Source organism: Hoplias malabaricus, chromosome 12, assembly GCF_029633855.1.
Source record: "Hoplias malabaricus isolate fHopMal1 chromosome 12, fHopMal1.hap1, whole genome shotgun sequence".
Lineage (NCBI taxonomy): Eukaryota > Metazoa > Chordata > Actinopteri > Characiformes > Erythrinidae > Hoplias > Hoplias malabaricus.
This window is the reverse complement of record NC_089811.1, coordinates 24,033,235-24,053,598: the sequence shown is the minus strand read 5'-3', so window position 1 is coordinate 24,053,598 and position 20,364 is coordinate 24,033,235. Positions and strand designations below refer to the sequence as shown.

The following is a 20,364-nucleotide window of genomic DNA, read 5'->3' as shown; positions in this document are numbered from 1 at the left end:
GAGTATTCCTATACCAACATAATGCTTTATTTCACTTAGTATACTATTACACAGCACGCATACTGGGCTTACTCTTGCTAATATGTTACTTTAGGTTTTTCCTGATTGTTTTAATGTTAGAATTGTTTCACAGTCGTAATCAAACCCTTAAACCCTAAAGTTCCATATATGAGCCCAAAATATTATTCTTAATATTAATTAATTAATTCACTCATTCATTCATTTACACTTTCAGATATGCCTAACCTAAATGTTACTTTCATACTAGTTTCTGAATATTTGATATCAGTCTTAACATATGAAAAAAAAAACAGCCTAAAGTTGTAGTTGTTTTTGTAGCGGAATACATCTATAAACATTCTCAGATTTCAACTGTCTACACCTTAAGCTGGGCTTTTAGCAGAATACCAGAATACCTAAGGGCTTCTGAAAGAAATTAGAATTATCTTTAGAATTATTAGAGTTTTATTTCTCAAACTGTTTTAAAGTGTTGTAGAACTTATGTCCTTTTATGCCTTTAAAATGTACTTTTAGTCATCATGGCATAAACATGACAATTTAAATTAATTTAAATAAATAGGACTACTTCCTATATAACAATTACTATACTGAAGGATTCCTGCACTATGCACATTTTAAAAACAATAAATTACAGGTATATTTTATGACTGCTATGAAATAAATTGTACCAATGCAAATAAAAATTAATTAAAGAAACCCTTTATAAATATTTGGAACTTTCTAGGAAGCCTTTAGTTGTGAATACATGGTGACAGTGATGATAGAGTTGTATCTTACTCTGGTGAGACTAGGGGACAGCGCAGGACTAGGCTGAGGACTTCTTCTCACACTACCCACATCGGTCAGTCTGTGTTGGGAGTCGTCCCATCTCCCGTAGGCAAGGTCAATTCCCCCCATGAAAGCCAGCGACTGATCAATTACCACTGACTTCTCATGGTGAGCCCACAGGAGTGCTGTGGAAGGGACGTGGTCAGGGTGCCGGATCACCTGTCATGCAGCACAGTGAGATAGGGAAAGGCGTGAATCCAGAATTTAAGAATAAAACTGTAAAATAATCATTCGGCAGTGAATTTCAACAATTACAAACCATAGGCAGGACAGATTTTTTTTATTAGACATTTAGAAAAGTGGGTCATTTAAATGTTTTGGGCATTTTTCTGGCATTATCCAAAATGCCAGAACCGCTTATCCAGTTCAGGGTCCCAGTGGGTCTGGAGCCTATCCTGAATCATTGGGCGCAAGGCAGGAACACACCCTGGAGAGGGCACCATTCTTTCACTATGGACACTTTTAAGTCACCAATTCACCTACCAATGTGTGTTTTTGGACCGTGGGAGGAAACCGGAGCACCCGGAGGAAACCCACGCGGACACGGGGAGAACACACAACCTCCAGGTCCCTGCGACACTACCTGCTGCGCCACCATGCTGCCTACTGCATAAAGATGAGGGTCTTTAAAAATATTCTATGGTCTGAAAAGGATTTACACTAGATGTTGGGACACTCGTGTTAAGATTTGACGGTATTCAGCTTGGAGAACATTGTGTCAAATGCAGATGCAGGTTTTCTACATTAAAACCAACCCCAGGTCCTCCCAGTGGTACAGGATGGAGTTCCAGAGATCCCATTTCTCCACTGCTCTACAGCCCAGTGAGAGATATGTATGTATGTATATGTATATAAGACAATAAGGTCTGACAAGCCATCAAAACAACTTTTGAAATTGGTTGAAAATGAAAAGACATCTATAAAAAGATTGATTGAAATGTGGTAAATGGTCTGAAAACAACATCTGTCTTGGCTAAATTTGGATCAAATCAGACAGACCAAATAAAAGCCATGAGGGACAGACCAGACTTATCCCAAGAACAACAACGTTTATATGGCGTCTGGTGTTTGCAGGGTTGCTTCAGGTGGGGCTGCTCTAAACTCATTCTTTATAAATATATAATATGTATATATATTATCTATATATATCTGGAAAATAAATATAGAGTTTTATAGAAAAAAAACAACAACACAGCAAGCACAACACACACAAAAGCAGCTGACAGCTAAAATTTCAGTTCATGAAAACCACACAGGTTCTGTTGGGCCATTAACCCAATTTCTGGTGCATTTCACCATGTCCACATTGTGTCAAAATATGTCAAGAAAAAAAAACACATATGGGGAGTGAGTAATGGATAATTCAAATTAAAAAAATTAAGCAGTGCATTGACCACTTTTACAACTTCAGGAATGATATAGATTCTGTCATGATTTTGAAGGGCTACAATGCCATGTGAGCACTCATTTAAAAAAAATCCATCAACTTTTAATTTCAGTACATGTAAATGAGCAAATATGAATAATAATTAAAAATAAATTGGGAAAGTGCCTTTCAAGGCACCCAAGGACAATGTACACTAAATATTTTTTTTATTTAGTAATTCATTCACAGCTCTATATGATTTGTATTCATTCATTCATTGCCTGTTACAGTTTATCCAGTTCAGAGTTGTGGTACAATTTTCATAGTACATGTTAAATTACTCATTAAGTCTAATTCTAAATAACTCATTTATACACATATAGTTTAATAACGCAGTGATATACACTGGAGATATTTCTAGAAAGCAGAAAAGAATCCAACTGAATTTTAGTAAGGAATACAGCTGGACTGGGGCCAAAAATAGCAGGTCTCACAAGAAGGTGGCACCCAATGTGAGAAACAAGTACAGCTGCGCCTCCACCAGCTTTCACTGAGCCTCCAGAGGATGCTGCCCCTGGCAGGTGCTCGTGCACCAGCAGGGCCCAAGAATATACCTCCACCCAGCTGCTGCGCTATCCCATCTCCTCAGGCTGTGGGTCCCCAGCCACTTCCCAGCATCATTCTTCTGCACAATTTCAAGCAGCAGTCCAATAAGATAATATGACTGAGCGTCAATCACTCCCCAGCCTGGGGATAGCCTGCTGCAGTGATGGACACTGCAGAGCCATGCTACGACGTGGAGATGCTTCCTCTGTGTCAGTGGAGGTCGAGGCAGACTTACAGCTTTAGACTCTTCCCAAGACGACCAGCTCGGAACAACCTGACCCTCTCCAGATATATGGCCTGTAGAGTTAAAAACAAAGTGATCTCCCCTTTCTGCTACAAAGGTTTTGGCAAAACCCAAATCTGATCTAAGTAACAGGCCTATCTATGTGGCCAGGGGGGCAGAAACAAGCTGGTTGATCCAGTGCTGTGCATGATATGTTTTGATAGGGGCTTTGTTCTTGGAGGGACGGGAGCGGCTGTGGGATGTGGAGGGGGAGCAAGAACGGGTGGGAGTTGGGGGCAAGGCTGATGCGGAGGGACAGGTCCCCTCTGTATCACTGTCAGTGGAGGAGAGCAGCCAGCTTTTAGGAACATCTGACATACTGTAGGACTCACCATGATGTTAGAGTGAAGGCCCATCAGAGTCTTCTTGGTGTATTCGCTGTTGAGGCCCAGGATGACTTCCACCTCCTTGTAGAGCAAGACACAGATCTTTACGCCTTGTTCCTGGTGTGATGATCAAAAACAAAGTCAGCGCTTTTGTTTTAACCTTCACATACAAATGTTTCACCATGTGCTTAAAGATTTAGCTCATTGTTAAACCTTAGAACAAACCACCCCATATATTCAGCACTGGGTTCCATATTCAAAACACCCCATACATATCTGTAACAGCAAAATACAAGTGAATACATCTTCAGAATATATTATTTTATCTAGGAGGATAAAGTCAATCATTTAACATCAATAAAATAATGTGTTCACAGAGAGAGTACAAATACTTTTAAAGAGATCTCACCAACGTATCCACAGATATGACTAACGAGTAGTAATATTGTTTAGTCAGGAACTGTAATGAGTTTACCATGTTTTAAACATAAAAATCATTGCACTACTTTTTTATTGTTTCCATATACACTCATCAAAAATAGTTTCCCCCAAAATGAAGTGTAAAATAAATTATTAAAAATGTAGCCTGGTAGGGGCAATATTTATTGAGCTTCGCATAGTCTCTCAGTACGATGTTGAGCCACCATGTTTTCTAACTCAACATGCCAGGCGTCTCGGCATGGAGTTATAGAGGTTCCTAATGGTGTTGAGATAATCCATCCCATGCCTGTAAACGAAGACTAAATATGACCTGGTATTGTACAAATTTGCTCCCCACACTATGACACCAGGCCTTCTGTATGTGTGACAACAAACCGTTCATCTTGATGCTGACAAAGGTGCTTTCACACATTAATTCGTTGGTCGTCTCCACCAAGACAAAAGCATGTCACTGAGAATGAGTGAGTCACTGAGTTACAGTCTGGCATGACACCACTGCAGCATTTAAAGGCAGTCGTTGTGGCCGTCCTGTGCCGTGCAGCCGTCGGCCATTGATTCTCGTGCTTACAAGATGATTCATGGAGGGCATAACTGCTCGCTGAAATCATGGCTGATGCATCACTCTGCGCATGCCTGTGGTGCATGTAGGTCTCCCAGATCTTTCACGTCACTGGTGCATGCCGTTTTCTGTTTACTGTTGCCAACAGTGTGCTGTGACACTACCTCAATAAGAGTTTATGTGCTTTCAAACTCTCCACAGAGGCATTCTTCGATTGCAAAGGATCGTAGCACCAGAACCAGTGTCTGAATGGAAAGTACGCACAACAGAATGACCGTTATATAGTTTGTCAGGTACAGTGATAAGGTCCATTCTTGCCCAGATCACATGCGCAGCCAAGTGGGAAACTTGAATCATCGTCATGTTTCACAATGTCAAACCTGACCTCATACCCACAGTCGGTTGATTCCTGCTGAGTTCAACTATTTTTTGACGATGAGAGTATAAACATAGAATACACATTTTGTCTGTACTGTGTTGCACTGTTTGAACTTGTACTTTTTTGCACTTTGTGTTTCTGTCTGCAGTCGTGTTTTTTTTTTTCAGCCTGGTCCCGGAGGAACGTTGTTTCGTTTCACTGTGTACTCTGTGTAAAGTTGAAATGGCAACATTTTCAACTCTAGTTGCCCTTTTTTTCATGTGTTGTGGTACAAGTTAGTAATAGTTTTGTTGACGAAAGTGTTGTAGTGCATTTTTGAGTTACTGAGCAGTGAGCCAGGGTTTGCAGGTGCTAACTTTACTCGGATAAGCTCACTATTTAGCGTTAGACATCATTTTTTTAATAAGTGTTTGTTTTTTTTCGCCGGTTGCTATGTGGATAAAATGACTAAAGTTACACTTTGTGTCGGTGGAACCCAAGCTATCTTGAGGACGGTGTTATAATCCGTTTTTGAGAGTTACTCATGAATGAGGGTGAGTGCTAGCGCCTGCTTACTTTAGCCGGATTAGCTCAGTTTTTAGCATTGGACATCGATTCCGGTAACAAGTGCTTTACTGTCGGTTGCTGTGGTTATAACGGCTAGTGTACCACCGAATATACACTTTAGGGTTGTAATAGCATGGTCTAGTGTGTATTATGAGCGATATATGCGTTTTATCATGTAGTCAACATTATTTTATCCGATTACATATCTAGATATATTCTCCGTCTCAAAATCAGTCGAAGCCCCAAAGCCGTTTACTACTTTCGTAAACGTCACTCGTTAAATGAGTGAGTGAGTAAAAGTGAGATAGGTGTGTGTTGTTGTGTGAGAGTTATATTTACCGGTGTTTGAGTGAGTGAACGAGCGAGGGAGAGAGAGAGGTGTGTGAGTATGGAAGAAAATCTGTCTCACCACCTTTGAATTTGTAGCACTGAATTTTTTTGCACTGAAATTTTGTATCTGAATTTTGTTGATTTTGAATTTAATTTTATTTATTTTTTTTATTTTGCTTTGCAATTATGCATTTGAATATAATTGCTCTTGAATTGAACACATTTTCACTGTTATTATTTATTATAAAGTTAATAAATTCAGATAAAAAAATCAAGCTTAAAAAAATTCAAACAATATATTTCGAAGTTGCTCCATTTCGACAGACGAAATTCAGATACCAAAATACGAGTTCAAAAATATTCAGAGTACACATCCGGGACACCAAGGATGAGCAATCGATTCATTTGGATTTTCTGTTCCACCTTAAATGCTACACAATTTGACTAGTGTGGCTGCTCCAGTCCTCGCTACCTGAGCCGTGCCGCACCACACTACAATCAGTACCCATGGCTCCTGGTTATCTCTTTGGCCCTGCAGCAAAGGAAGCCCTGGAGCCCCGCTTATCCCTCACAGAAGCACGGAAACTTCATGGCGTGGGACAATCACAGAGCTTTCGTCGCCCACCGCACAGAGTGCAGAGTCATGACACAGTTCCTGTGCCAGCCCCTAGGCAGCACGCAGCACCCCTAGGCGGCATGTACCCCACTGTACTACCGCAGATCACTGCTGACATGCCCCAGCCGGTGACTGGACCCCTTCCTGCTTTCCATCAAGTTTATTGGGACAGGACGGTCTCAGATCCATGGGTCCCCAGGACCATGTCAAGGGGTTACAGACTGCAGTTTTGCTGCCAGCTACCCCTAAGTTCTCGCCCAGTGTTTACCAGAGTTCAAAACCCACACCAGGCAGCAAGGCTCTCTCAGAAAGGTTGAGTTCTCCTGGACAAGGGAGCCATAGAGTTAGTGGACCCTCATGTTTAGACAGAGGGTTTTTACCCTGTTTACTTTGTGGTTCCCAAAAAGGATGGTGGGCTCAGACCCATTTTAGACCTCCGGCAGCTAATTTAAAGGTTCTGGATGCTGAACACGGCGGTCACCCTTCGTATGATCAACAAAGTGGAATGGTTCACACTTGTCGACTTTGCAGACGCATACTTTCATGTTCCCATTGCTCTGGAGCACAGGTGCTTCCTCTGGTTTGTCTTCAATCAGAGGGTGTACCAATTTCGTGTCTTACCATTCTGCCTCTCCCTGGCTCCCAGGGGTTGGCACTGGGGTTCACTGTGAATCAGGCAAAGTGCATGCTCATTCCGAACCAAAACATAAACTTTCTGGGAATGGTACTAGACTCGCGCCTTATGAGAGCATCCCTCCCTTGGGCTTGTGCTCGAGCCAAACTCTGCACCATCCACCGCTTGAAACTAGGATGCAGGCTTGGGTGCGTCCCCTCCCGCAGGGAAGTGATTACCATGGACGCACCCCCCACTGGCTGGGGGGCAGTATATCATCACAGGGCAGTTTAGGGACTCTGGTCCGACTGGCAGGCCCGGAGCCACATCAATACGCTGGATCTATGGGCAATATGGCTTGCACTGAGAAATTTTCTTCCCATGCTCCAAGGGAGGCATGTCTTGATACGCTCGGACAATATGTCAGCGGTGTATTATGTGAATCACTTTGGCGGAACAAGACTGTTGCCCAGGGTCTGTGGAGATGGGCTTACCCAAGATTCCTGTCTCTCAGAGCGGCACACATGGCTGGCTCTACCAACAACGTGGCAGACACCCTCTCCCACTACACCATACACCCAGGATGGTGGAGACTGCATCCCGAGGTGATTCAGTTAGTGTGGAAGTTGTTCGGGAAAGCTCAGGTTGATCTCTTCGCCTCACGGGACACCACGCATTGCCCCCTGTGGTTTTCAGAAAAGTCACAAGACAGCCTACTGGGTGAGGATGCCTTAGCCCACAACTGGCCAAGGGCACTACTCTACGCTTTTCCTCACTTTCCACTACTGTACGCTACCGAGTCGTACAGATCTGCTCTCACTACAGAGAGGGCAGTCCTTCTTGCAGTCCTTCTGTCCTTCTTGCAGTCACAACTGAACGATGGGAAGTCCCCCTCCGCACTTAAGGTGTACGTGGGCGCCTTGTCACACCACTTGGTGCTGTCCGATGGTGTTTCGTTTGGTTCTCAGGAATTGATTACCTCCTTCTTGAAGGGGGCGAGACAAGTGGTCCTGACTCGTACACTTCGATCTCCACCTTGGGACCTTTCACTGGAACTAGACAGCCTTTGTCAGGCACCTTTTGAGCCATTGGAACAGGCAAGCCTCCAGTGGGTCTCCCTGAAGACTGCTTTTTTACTAGTCATCTGCACAGTTAAGCGGAGGTGTGAGCTCCATGCTATGTCCGTCAGTCCTTTATGCCTGCAGTGGGGCATAAATGATTCTAGCATCAGGTTGAGGCTGAACACTGCCTTCCTGCCTAAGATTTTGGAACCTGCCTTTGTGAATCAGGCCATTGTTCTCCCTGCCTACACAGACCATTCTGATGCAAGGCGGTCCTTACTTTGCCCTGTGCGTGCCCTTATGGCCTATGTAATCGCTACGGCTAATGTAATGAAGACCGATCAGCTGTTTGTTTGCTTCTCTGCCGCCAAGCTGGGGATGGCACTGTCTAAGCAACGACTGTCCCATTGGCTTGTGGACGTTATTCGAGGGGCTTATGAGGCTGCAAGCCACCAGATGCCATACCATATCACAGGCCATTCTGTCCGGGGTATTGCAATTTCCTGGGCTGCACACTGAGGTGTTTCCCTGCAAGAGATATGCACGGCGGCTATGTGGTCCTCACCATGCACCTTCTCCCTATTTTACAGTGTGAACATTGCAGCTGCAGAGGGACTGTCTACAGCAGTTCTATTCCAGGCCGCAGACTGTCAATAATCCTTCTCGTGACATTGTTGGTACACATCATCCACTTTTGGCACCGCCCTGGCGGTCAGGAGATATGAAACATAATGCTGGTTACGTATGCAACAGTGGTTATGTGAATAGTGGATGACCGCCAGGGTTCCTGGTCACTCAGAGAGGCGAGAAGATCCAGGTTCCTGAGGCAGTACAGTGTGTTCCGAGCAGTTATACTTCGTTGGCAAACGCTCTCGGAAGGTCATGGCATGGCAGGCATACATCCACTTTTGGCACCGCCCTGGTGGTCATCCACTATTCACATAACCATGGTTACATACGTAACCAGTGTTTCCACATATTCATCATGTCACTTGCTATATTCACAGGGCCATGACAAAAATTCCACAATAAAATTTCTTCATCTTCAGGATATTAATAGTCTGTTATATTGTGCCTTCAATGAGCCTTTCAGATTTTTGAGACACTTTGAAAATAAAGAGATAATGCGCAATGAATTTAGCCAAATGCACAATTTCCCCACACATTCTATCATGTCCAATGCTATGTTTATATGCAATTATACAGAAATTCCACAGTAACATTTCTTCATCTTCAGGACATCAATAGTCTGTTATATTGTGTTTTTAGTGAGCCTTTCAGATTTATGAGACACTTTGAAAATAAAGAGATAATATCCGCGGAAGGAAGATAAACGTGTAGTTTTTCCACGGTATGGAAATTGGGTTCGTATTTTGCATCTAGCGGCGACAGAATGCAAGTTGAAAAAGAAAATCCAAATGAATCGATTGCTTATCCTTGGTATCCCGTATGTGTATTCTGAATTTTTTCACTCTTATTTTGGCATCTGAATTTTGTCTGTCGAAGATGAGCAACTGAGAAATATGATAAATATGAGAAATATATTGTTTGTTGAAATTTAATTTTTTATCTGAATTTATTAACCTTGAATAATTAAAGTGAAAACGTGTTCTTGAAAATTTGCGAGTTGAATTCAAGAGCAATTGAAGTCTAATGAGACAGATTTGCTTCCATAATATGAGACTTGATTTCACGACAGTACTGTAAATGTGAATTATACTCAGCAGCAGGTAGTGGGTGCTCAGGACACAAAGTGAATTCTTACATTTTATTCCTTTAAAGCAGTTTTTGAAAATTGAGCATGAAGAAACTTTTAGAAATTTTAAGGTTCAACGAACTTCAACTTAATGTAATATATATATATATTTGTTATATATTTGTTATTAAAAATAGACATACATCATGGAAATTTTACATTATTCAATATCCTTCATAAACATCTATCACATGCCATTTACATAACTAATGTTGGGAAGTACTGTTGTAAATACTTTTGAAGGTTTTGTTAACAAAAGCAGTTCTTCTGCATTGTGGCAGAACCATAATAAGCAACGTTTTTTAAAGAATGTTGGTCATGAATTTGGTATAAATATTTGGCTGAAATATAGAGTTACAGAATAGGAAACACCAAAGATTCACACAATTCTTATGCAAAGTTAATGAAGCAGTTAAAAATTTTTTTTTTGTGAAATGGTAATCTGCTCAAGATACTCACTGCTTTCCGTTTTAAGACGTGATCTAATCGCCATGTATTTCCGTCCACAACTGGCCTTTTGAGGAAGATCTCTGGACTCAGCCTAAAAGACCATAGGGGAAATCTGAATATGAATACAATAGTAATGTACCACAACCCTAACCCACATTAAATTTGCCTCATTTTAATGCAATTGAATTACTATTGCATTTAAGTGTTCATAAAATTCCCAGAGGATGTTAAAGCTGCCAAAACCTAAAAATACTGGACAGTTTGAAGAGCAACACAATCTTTTTATCCAGAAAGGGAGACATTCGCATGTTGTCAAAAACGTTCATAACAAATATCCCCAGGTGGAATGAGATTTGATTCTGGGGAACAAGCATGCATGCTATGGTGTGCAAAAACGAGTCCCGCATGTTCCTCTGCTACATCAAGGGGTGTGAAATAAGTGCTCACAGCATCGTCAAACCTAGGCACAAGAGGAATGATTGATGCTGAGTCTAATCTGTACCACCAGGCTGTGATGAAGATTTCCTCCTTTGCACCTTCCAGGGCATCAGCTATGGCATCAAAGTACCCAGCTGCGTTGACAAACCTTCAAAAGAGTCACAGGATGGTTCATTTAAAAGCAGTACCAGGGTGCCTCACAGATATTTCTTATACAGTAATTGTACAAGGAAGTTCACATCTAGACAGGAAAGAACAGGAACAAAATGTTAAATGTAACTCAAGTGCACTGTCGAATGAACTGACTGGTAAAAGTGATTCATAAGATGTGAAATGTCATATGAAAAGAAAGTAAGTCATTTTCACTTTGGCTCATGAGTGATTGCAGTGTATTAAACTGTATAACAAAGGCTTAAACACAATATATACATGGTAGAAGGGTGTACTGCTCAGTTTTTCATTACTCCTCACCACTGTGCTGTTGTGCTTTCTCTGACAGGGGCAAAAGAGCTGTGCCGATTTTCTCTCAGAAAGTCCTGTCCGAACCTCTGGGCAAATTCGTCAATGGAGTGGCCCCACCAGCGGGCTTGTCTATATGTAGAACACTTAATGGTAAGTGCCCTGCAATAGAGATGAAAGATAAAGGTGTGGTGATGTTGCAGGCATGATTAGGATTTTAGAGAGACATACTGCATCAAGGTGAAAGCTTTCCTTGGGACATCCATGGTCATTTCAGTACAAAAAAATTAAGGCCTCGTTCTGTATGTGCTACAGCAGCATGTTTTTGTAGAAAACGTTTGTATGTACTTGACTGGCCTGCCTTCATTCCAGATCTGTTTCATATGGCCCATTATGAAAAAAAAGAGTCAGATTACTATGACCATGGAATGTTGAGCAGCTGAAGTCTTGTATCATGCAAGAATGGATACAAAATCCACATGCAAACTTCAACAATTTGTACCTTATTAAAAAGTGTAATTAAAAGAAAAGGTGATGTTATATGATAATTATGCCTCTACCTTTTTTAAGTATATGTTTGTTTCCTAAAATTAAGGGTTATACGGTATGCACTAATAATATTGGTTTTGAAATTTTCAATCTATTTTAAAATGTAAGCACACTATTTAAATAAGTCCAGCACAAACTGCATCACTGAGGTGACAGATCAGTGGTATGAAATTAACAATATATGCACACTCATAAATCTTCAGGTTCGATGCATTTTAAACATTTCTTTAGACTTATGCTTGGACAAGCTCAGAGAACATATAAGCCAATGGAAATTAAACATTTCAGATATAGACATAAATGGTCAAAAGTAAGATGAATAAGATGACCTGCCTGCAAAGATTCTCAATTGTCACTCCATGCCTGACTCCAGTCTCTTGGGTCCCTATTTTGATGTGGAAACCCTTATCGTAGAGAATCACCGTACCTACTTGACCATCATCGGGCCTCATGTAGAGAACAAAGGAGTCTTTCACCACCAGCCATCTGAAACATGAAACAGGCGCCTGATGAGAATGGAGACATGGAGAGAGCTGATCCAGCCGCCATAGGATAACAGTCACATTAAGCAAAAATAAGTAAATGGCCGCAACAAAAGAAAAGGCATAACCCGAGTGCCCAGCTAGGGCCGCAATCCGAGTAAAGTGCAGTTGGAGCTGAAGCTTCACTGTTTGCTTTTACGAGCTGTGTGAATTTTGCAAGTGTAACATTAGCTGCCTGTAAAACTGAAATAAAAACAGTGTTTCTCTGCAGATGAGGAATAGTTCAACATGGGCATGTGTTATTCTATACTACTCATTTCAGGGGCAGCTCTCTTCTGTGCTGTGGCAGTTGTGAGAGGAATAAAGACTGGAGGTCATACTGATGACTATATGCCTGTGAGCCTGGGACGTTTCTCACAAAAAAGAGGTATCAGTTTTTCTGTTTGAAGGGTGTGGTTTGGAACAACAAGACATCATAGCATGGTTTGACAGATAACCATTTTTCTTCTCTCCGTGTGAATGAAATTAAGTTAAAAAACTTAAACCACAATCAATAAATATAATTATAGAACACAGCTCACCTTTTGGACCAGCGATAGCACACACTGTTGGATCCACACCAGTAACAGACTGGAAACGTGTTCCCTCCAGATTTCTTCAAGATCAAACCTTCACTAGGAAGAAGTTATGAAACCAAAAATATTAAGGTCTAGCAACTATACATTTGCAAAGTGTTGGTTTATATGTATCTCAGCAAGCTATAATCATCTCAAATGGAGGAGAAATGGTGGCATAAGCCATCAGTAAAAATTAAGGGAGGCCTGGCAACATTTTATTCACAATTATTATGCTGAGATGTTGGAAAAGTGTCGCTAAAAAGAAGAAAAATTGCCTACATACAGCATTCTATTACTCTAGAGGGTGGTGTGTCAGTGTTCCTATTCAATCCCTTTAATAGACAATGAAGACCCTGTTTACACCTGGTCATTTCCTGAGAATAGTATGTGGTATGCTTCATGATATGATTTTACCAACAGGTATTTATTCTACATAGTCAAGGCATCTTCTGTTAGTCATCTTTTAATCTGATTGCCATTTATCTTTTTATGCACTTTTGTCCAGAGAGCAAAAATATTCATCCACCAAAATTTAACTTCTTCATGGTCATGGATCAGATGCATTTTGCCATTCTTTATTGACAGGGAGGGTTTTTACTTGGAGAGATGGATGAATGTACACTTCCACAATATTTGGCTAAAATATATCTGTGTTAAATGTGTGTTTCATGCATTTATGCCTGTATTTTATGGATATAATCTTTATCAGGTATGATCCTGATACTCAAGACTAGGGTAACGGAACATGTATTCATTCATACCAAACTGTCATGGTATGGGTTTGGTGGATCAGTCTATTTGGGTAAATACAGTATTTCCACTAGTGTGCCTGCCACCTGGAAATCTTAAGGTGTAAGCTATTAGATTTTCATGGTACTGTGGGAAGTGTAGCCTTCTCCTCTTTATCTTCTCGCTCCTCTTGCTGTGGCGTATAGACTGTGACACATTCACATGTTTTTAATGTCTCTTTATTCTTTGTCTCTCACTTTTCACACAACTGAATTTGAAACACCTGAAAATAAACAAGGATTTTACCGATACTCTGGCTTTTAACATATTTCATTTCATGAAATTGTGGTAGATTGAATGAGGACGATGTATTAGTGTAAATGTGTAAACATATTAAACATGCTAACATTTACATATTAATGCTTAATTAACACTTTTAAATAAATTAAAATGATCCTAGGTTAGTCCTGTTTTTGTGGCTGTTTTTGGTTTTTATTTGCCCCAGGTTATACTCTACTCATATTGAATGCTGTTAAGGTCCTAACCATGATGGGAACTGAACCATGGCTTTTGTGTAACATTAAATCCCTACTCATATACACATGTAAACAGGGTCTAGGTTTGGTTTTCACAATTCTTTTTAATGTGTTATTAAAAAAAAATTAAGCATAACATATTATGCTTTTTCATTTTAAATATCTTACAAGCAAATTTTGCCAATTGTCAAACATGTCTGCACTGAACATCTATTGAACATTTTTAAAGATAAATCTTTCAAAAATCCCCTTCTGTGTGTGTCTATAGTTTCCTTTGTAGTCTGTAGGCCCAAGTGTTACAATCTTACATGCTAAAATGTGCTGAACGTTTGAGAGAAGTAGCAACAATAACTAAGCTAGACAAGAATTCTCAGAATTGTGAAAACAGCTGGGGTTACATTTTTACATGTTACATTATTCCCTTTTTTGTGGTTTGTTTTATTTTTATTTTTTTAATCTATTTTAATGCTAGTGAATAGGAGCAGATAGTACTACTATTACTACTAATAATAGAATAATATGGTTACAGTTATCTGTAAACATAATGATTATGCTGTGAAATATCTTTCTTACATGCCCTTTGGTCCAAGCTCCTGGATAAATGATATTTGACTCACTTCTAAGAATTCAAGCTGAAATCATATGTAAACACAAAATAAAGTTCATTAGTATCTGAAAGGTATAAACTGGCTTTAAGGCAGATGTATTGAACACACAATTTTATTACAAATATTTAGTTAGCCAGCATTTCTACATGTTTAATTGTGGAGGTTTAGATCTCATTTTGTTAAGTGTTAAGCACTGTTCAGGCCAAAAAAAAAAAAAAAAGAAAAAATGTGTGATGAATATGAAGGTGTGGAGGACACAAGTAATTTTTAATTAGCCTTTCATGTAACTGCTAATTATAACCATGTCAGATTGCCATCCTGTGTGATATATTTTGTCGTGAGTGAGGAGTCACCTCCATGATGTGCTCTAGTGTAGGACCTTCCTTAATGAGGAATGACACAGCAGGAATGCCACTAGAACGTTTTGGCTTCAAAATGGAGACCAGCCTTGGCTTACATTTTGAAATTAATAGAAATGACGTGATTTCTAGATTTCACAGAGTAACCCATATAAAATGTATTGTAGGAGGGAACGAATCATTTATATATATATATACGTACACTATATTTTGTTTCTGTTGATCCCTTCTTCGTTAAATGTTAGCATACCAAAATAAAACTGATATTAAAATGAAACAGTTATAAACACAAAAACATTCAGAAGTGACTTGCCACTTACTGTTGCAGGATGATTCCTATATAAAGATCTTTTCAAAATATTCTTCAGATAATCTTCAAGTTGCATCTGTTGAAGCAATAAGAGGATGTAATTAACAGATAAAACAGTGTACATTCTTGTATCCTTCAGTCACAAGTTTTAAACCACTTACAGGTCGTGCAATAAAAAGATAGTTATTTATTTATTTATTTATTTATTTATTTAAACAATGGCACATGTCATAGGGTGGGATCTACCGAGCAGCAAGTGAAGAGCCAGTTCTTGAATAGTAAAAATGGGAAAACATAAGGGTCTTGAGCAACTTGCACAGGTGCAAAATTATTATAATGTTCTGCAAAGAACACATCCAGGGCAGGGTCAAGGAAATAGTGGTCCAAAGAAGCACAATCAGAGAACTGGTTACAGATTTATGGATGCCCAAGATTCACTGATGCACGAGGGAGCGAAGGGAACAGCTTGGCTGCAATACACTGTGCTCCAACAACTATTTCTCAGAACCAATAATTTTTGCTATAGTGGCTCTTCTCTGGGATTGGACCAGATGGCCTATCCTTCACTCCCCTCACACATTAATGATCATGGGACACCCAAGAACCCATGGCTGGTTCACCAGTTATTCTTCCTTGGATGACATTTGGTATATAGTAACTACCGCATTCCAGGAAACCCACAAGAACTGTAGTTTTTTGGGATGCTGTGAGCAAAATATTATGACCATCACAGATTTCCCCTTGTCAAATTTGCTTAGATCCTTGTTATTTTTTTCTGCTTCAAACACATTAACTTCACTTGTTGTCTCATATATCCCATCACTTTGATAGTCTCCAGTATAATAATGAAATGTTATTCACATCAGCGTTCAGTGTTTTTATTCTTGCAACTTAGTGTAAAATATATACTTAAACATTTATCAAACATCATAGCAAATAGGGTATTTTTAGATGACAAATGGATGTTCTAACTTTTCTGCTGATTAGTTGTTCCTCTTTGACCAGTGCGTCAGGCCTGCGGGGTAGTGTGGGTATATGTCCCCCCTGAGACCTTCTGTGACCTTTGAATGACCTCCTTTTGACAGAGTGACTGAAAGAGTAAGGAGAACCATGACAATACTTTATTATTTAATAAAACATTTGATAGTATTTTACTGAAGCACAGACTTTGTAAGCTTACACGACACCTCCATAAGCTTTTCATTGTGACTGACAAACCTGCATCAGTGACTAAAACGTTTCTATCCAGCGATTATTTCAACAAATGTCTTCTGTCCATTTTGATGTAATTTCAGCTCAGAGAGCACTCGGTTATATGTTTCTACTTGAAATAAGGTTATAGAAATGTCTGTGTAGGTTAATATTAATTGTCATGAAAGGTTAATATACTCAGACAAGCCTCATTAATAGCATCTTGCTGTCCTTGCCTTGTCAGTCTCGCCAAGTAATTACTATATTGTACCCAGCAAATGCAAGGAACTCATGAAATCTGCTGGTGTACTCTGATTAACAGAATATGAATTTGAAAATACTATACTATACTATTCAGTATATGTGCTTTATATATTTTGGTTCTGAAATTCAGGTTTCAGCACAAATATTTTGCCTTGTAAACAAATGATCTAATTTAGCAATATATGGGATTTTACCCAAACATGTTGGTAGTCTTATAAAAAACTATAGTAACACCCTATGAAAAACGTTTAGGATTTTTACTTTGTTCAAGCAATTCCACTGTGAGAGTGCTGTTAGTCTAGTGGAGCCGAGAACAGGTTGTTTAGTGAACAACCTGTTCTCAGCCAAAGGGAAACATCTGGGACTAATTCTGTACACCCAGCTGAAAAATTAAAACATCTTGTGATCCAAAAAGCAACAGGTCAGAGCATGTTTACAAAACACACTGGGGTAGAACTTAATTCACAAAAGGATTGTGTCTTTTGTCATGGAATTTTAGGACACACACAGAAATATTAAAATATGTCAAGCCATAAGATTCAGATTAGTGAGTAGAGACATTTGAATTACAGCTCTTTTTTACTTGTCAAAATATTCACAGAAAATTACTATTTAACACTGACATATCCAGGGGATATAATTTCCATTGCTATTTGACAATATATATTTATTTTTATCATTTTAAATTGCACAAGTTGACAAACCTGTTCATTCAATTAAATTTTCACTGGCTTTTTTTTTTATCCAAATAGATTGTTTTATATTGTAACCTGTGCAATAAGACTGCAATTGTGCAACAGTCTCAGACATTTGTACTCTAGTTACATATTACATGAGCCATATTATAATTATACTATATAATAGGCATGTGTGTGCAAGCAGGTATGAGGGAGAGAGACAGAGAAAGAAAGAGTAAATTAGCAGAGCTTACATTCGACTTGGCAGTGGGATCTTTAAGAAGGCCTTGAACTTCAGAAGCTCCTGATGAAGGGCTTGGAAATGCTTGAAACGTCGTTTGATTTTCCATGTGAAGCTGCCATGGTGCAGCTCAATGGTGTACAGGTTAGGATTCAACACCTTTCAGAGAAGCAGTTCAAAAACACAAGTTAGCAAAAAAGATCATTAATTAATAAATAAATAAACAAACAAACAAAATAAAGAAATACCTTTAATGATGTAAGTTATTATTAGCATGAAAAGTGTTATTAATAGTATGAACAGTAAGTTTATGCACCCTCCAAAGGGAAAGCCCATACATATTTATAAACATTTCTTTTCTGATTTAATATATTAAATTCACCAAATAAAGTTCAACAGTGCATTGATCTCTCCAGTTGTTTGTTTTCAGTGTTCAACGGATGTTCCATGAGTGAATAGTTTTTTCAAGAATTCAACGCGCCAGGTGTGTATATTTATTTTTTATTTATTTCTAACAAGAATGAATCCTTTTCTGAAAAAATGAAAAATGGATTTTAAGTACTGAAACAGACTTTAAAAGATCATTTTCTATAATGATTTTTCTACAAAGATTCTTCTACAAGTAAAGTTAAATAAGGAATGGTTTTTACCCTTGTACATGTGAAACGCTCAACCTCTGTTACTCGCACATGAAGTGGCACATCCTCCAGAAACACAGTGCAGTCCAAAGACTTGAATGGAAGGAAGCTGTATATTGCTTGAAAAGGGATGTTTCCTGATTCTGAAAATGATCAGACAACTAAGAATAATGTCCACACACTGTTATTTAAATTGCAGGACTGTTTAAAGCTAGAAATCATGTCCAACATTTTCTCTCATTTTTATGTAACCTTGCAACTAACAAAATTAACAGATAAGTACTATTTAATTATTAGGGAAAATAAAAAAGCCAAATAATACAATGTTTATACAGTCCCGTATCTAGAATATGTTTGAAAACTCATTTTCTTATAGTATAAAGCATTTTCCATTCTTCATCTGTAAGGGAAAATGTCCTTAAAGTTGTTGATATACTGCAGATTTTTCCCACCTACAAAGAATGGAGAGGTCTGTAATTTTTATCGTGGTACACTTCAACTGTGAGAGACAGAATCTAAAAAAAATCCAGAAAATCACATTGTATGATTTTTAAATAACACTTTGCACACACTGCAGCAGGGATTTTGGGCCACTCCTCCATACAGATCTTCTCCAGATCTTTCAGGTTTCGGGGCTGTGGCTGGGCGACATAGAGTTTCAGCTCCCTCCAAAGATTTTCTATTGGGTTCAGGTCTGGATACTGGCTAGGCCACCCCAGGACCTTCAAATGCTTCTTACGAAGCCACTTCTTAGTTGCCCTGGCTGTGTGTTTCGAGCCATTGTCATGCTGGAAGACTCAGCCAAGGCCTATCTTCAATGCTTTTACAGAGGGAAGAAGGGTGCTGGCCAAGATGTCATGATACATGACCCAATCCATCCTCCCTTCAATACGGTGCAATCTTCCTGTCCCCTTTGCAAAAAAGCACTCCCAAAGTATGATGTTTCCACCCCCATGCTTCATGGATGGGACAATGTTCTTAGGATTGTACTCATCCTTCTTCTTCCTCCAAACATGGTGGAGTGGAGTTGATACCAAAAAGATCCCAGCAGTTGTTGCTGTGTGAGTCCAAGCGGGGTAGAAACACACCTTATATAATCAGCTTTGTAAGTCTTGAATGTCTGAATGCTTCTGTGAGCTCCGTATACCCTTAGAAAGCGCAGATCCTACTGTTTCTAAAAATAGCGCTCTCATCGCGGTGCTGTGAAGCCTCTGGGAGTAATCCAGTGTGAAAAACCACCTAAAAATCAAGGCGCTCCTTCAAAATTTTGGTCTTATGTCCTTGTCATGAAAGACTAATGATAGGCGCTAAAATCATAAAAAAAAAACGCTGAAAAAGGGACAAGAAAGACGCTGTTTACTTTCAGTTTCGTTTTGACTCACATAACGTCAACCCACGCTGTCTCTGGGCGGAAAAATATGAGTCATCAGCAAAAACATATTTCTATTATTGATTTATAGTTTTTCAAGGTTTTTTTTAGGTTTCACGTCAAATAACACTGCATTAGATCAACAAATATAAACTAAAAAGCTTAAATAATTATTTGTGTGTTTTCTAAATAAACAAGTATTAATTCATCATTTTTTAAAAAGATTATAATAATAATAATAACTGTAAACATTATCAGCATCTGAGAAAACTGCCAAAGTACCAAAATGTTTTTTATTTGTTGGGATATTGTCCATATTTGCCCTGAACTAAATTCCTGAAAGTCTGGGTCTGCTGTGACTGTCAGAACTTTATCAGTCATACATCCCAGAGCTTAGAATATCAAGAAAAATATGTCCGTCTGATGCTAAAAATTTATTTTGTCACAGTAATATGACATGTAATAAATTAGCATCAAAAATGCTTATGTTTTCAACTAAAATACACCTCACACTAACAATCTGTGTCAAGATATCCACTGTGGGAATATTATTTCAAGGCTGTACATTGAGAAATATGAAAAAAAAAAAAGCAGGCGCTAGGTAAAATGTTTGGTCAAAACATGACAAATTTATAGAAAAATTGATTTATCGGTCAGCATGAAAACCTCAAGTGATTACATATTTGAGTAGCTAAGGTTTTTTAGAAAATAAAACA

General features: G+C 39.1%; 2 protein-coding genes across 3 annotated transcripts in view; one reads left to right on the top strand and one right to left on the bottom strand.

Moving 5' to 3' along the window:
* Window positions 1–20,364, bottom strand: part of si:ch211-168k14.2 (phospholipase D1) — a 49,754-nt gene that overhangs the window by 18,837 nt on the left and 10,553 nt on the right. Inside the window, exons 3-14 of the mRNA XM_066686612.1 lie at window positions 18,292–18,422; window positions 17,655–17,800; window positions 16,241–16,358; window positions 15,279–15,344; window positions 14,565–14,623; window positions 12,691–12,783; window positions 11,961–12,113; window positions 11,091–11,240; window positions 10,684–10,767; window positions 10,191–10,272; window positions 3,437–3,547; window positions 799–1,008 (exon numbers count right to left, since the gene is read on the bottom strand). Coding sequence (XP_066542709.1) covers window positions 799–1,008; window positions 3,437–3,547; window positions 10,191–10,272; window positions 10,684–10,767; window positions 11,091–11,240; window positions 11,961–12,113; window positions 12,691–12,783; window positions 14,565–14,623; window positions 15,279–15,344; window positions 16,241–16,358; window positions 17,655–17,800; window positions 18,292–18,422 — 1,403 coding nt within the window. The remainder of the gene's footprint in view (window positions 1–798; window positions 1,009–3,436; window positions 3,548–10,190; window positions 10,273–10,683; window positions 10,768–11,090; window positions 11,241–11,960; window positions 12,114–12,690; window positions 12,784–14,564; window positions 14,624–15,278; window positions 15,345–16,240; window positions 16,359–17,654; window positions 17,801–18,291; window positions 18,423–20,364) is intronic.
* The window catches only part of tmtc4 (transmembrane O-mannosyltransferase targeting cadherins 4), a 54,696-nt gene continuing 38,893 nt past the window's right edge, over window positions 4,562–20,364 (top strand). The window contains exons 1-2 of one of the 2 annotated variants that reach the window (XM_066686614.1): window positions 4,562–4,723; window positions 11,119–11,231. The gene's annotated coding sequence lies outside the window, so the exon portion shown is untranslated. Of the gene's footprint in view, window positions 4,724–5,203; window positions 5,343–11,118; window positions 11,232–20,364 lie in introns of those variants that run through there. The other variant, XM_066686613.1, reaches the window with a different exon arrangement.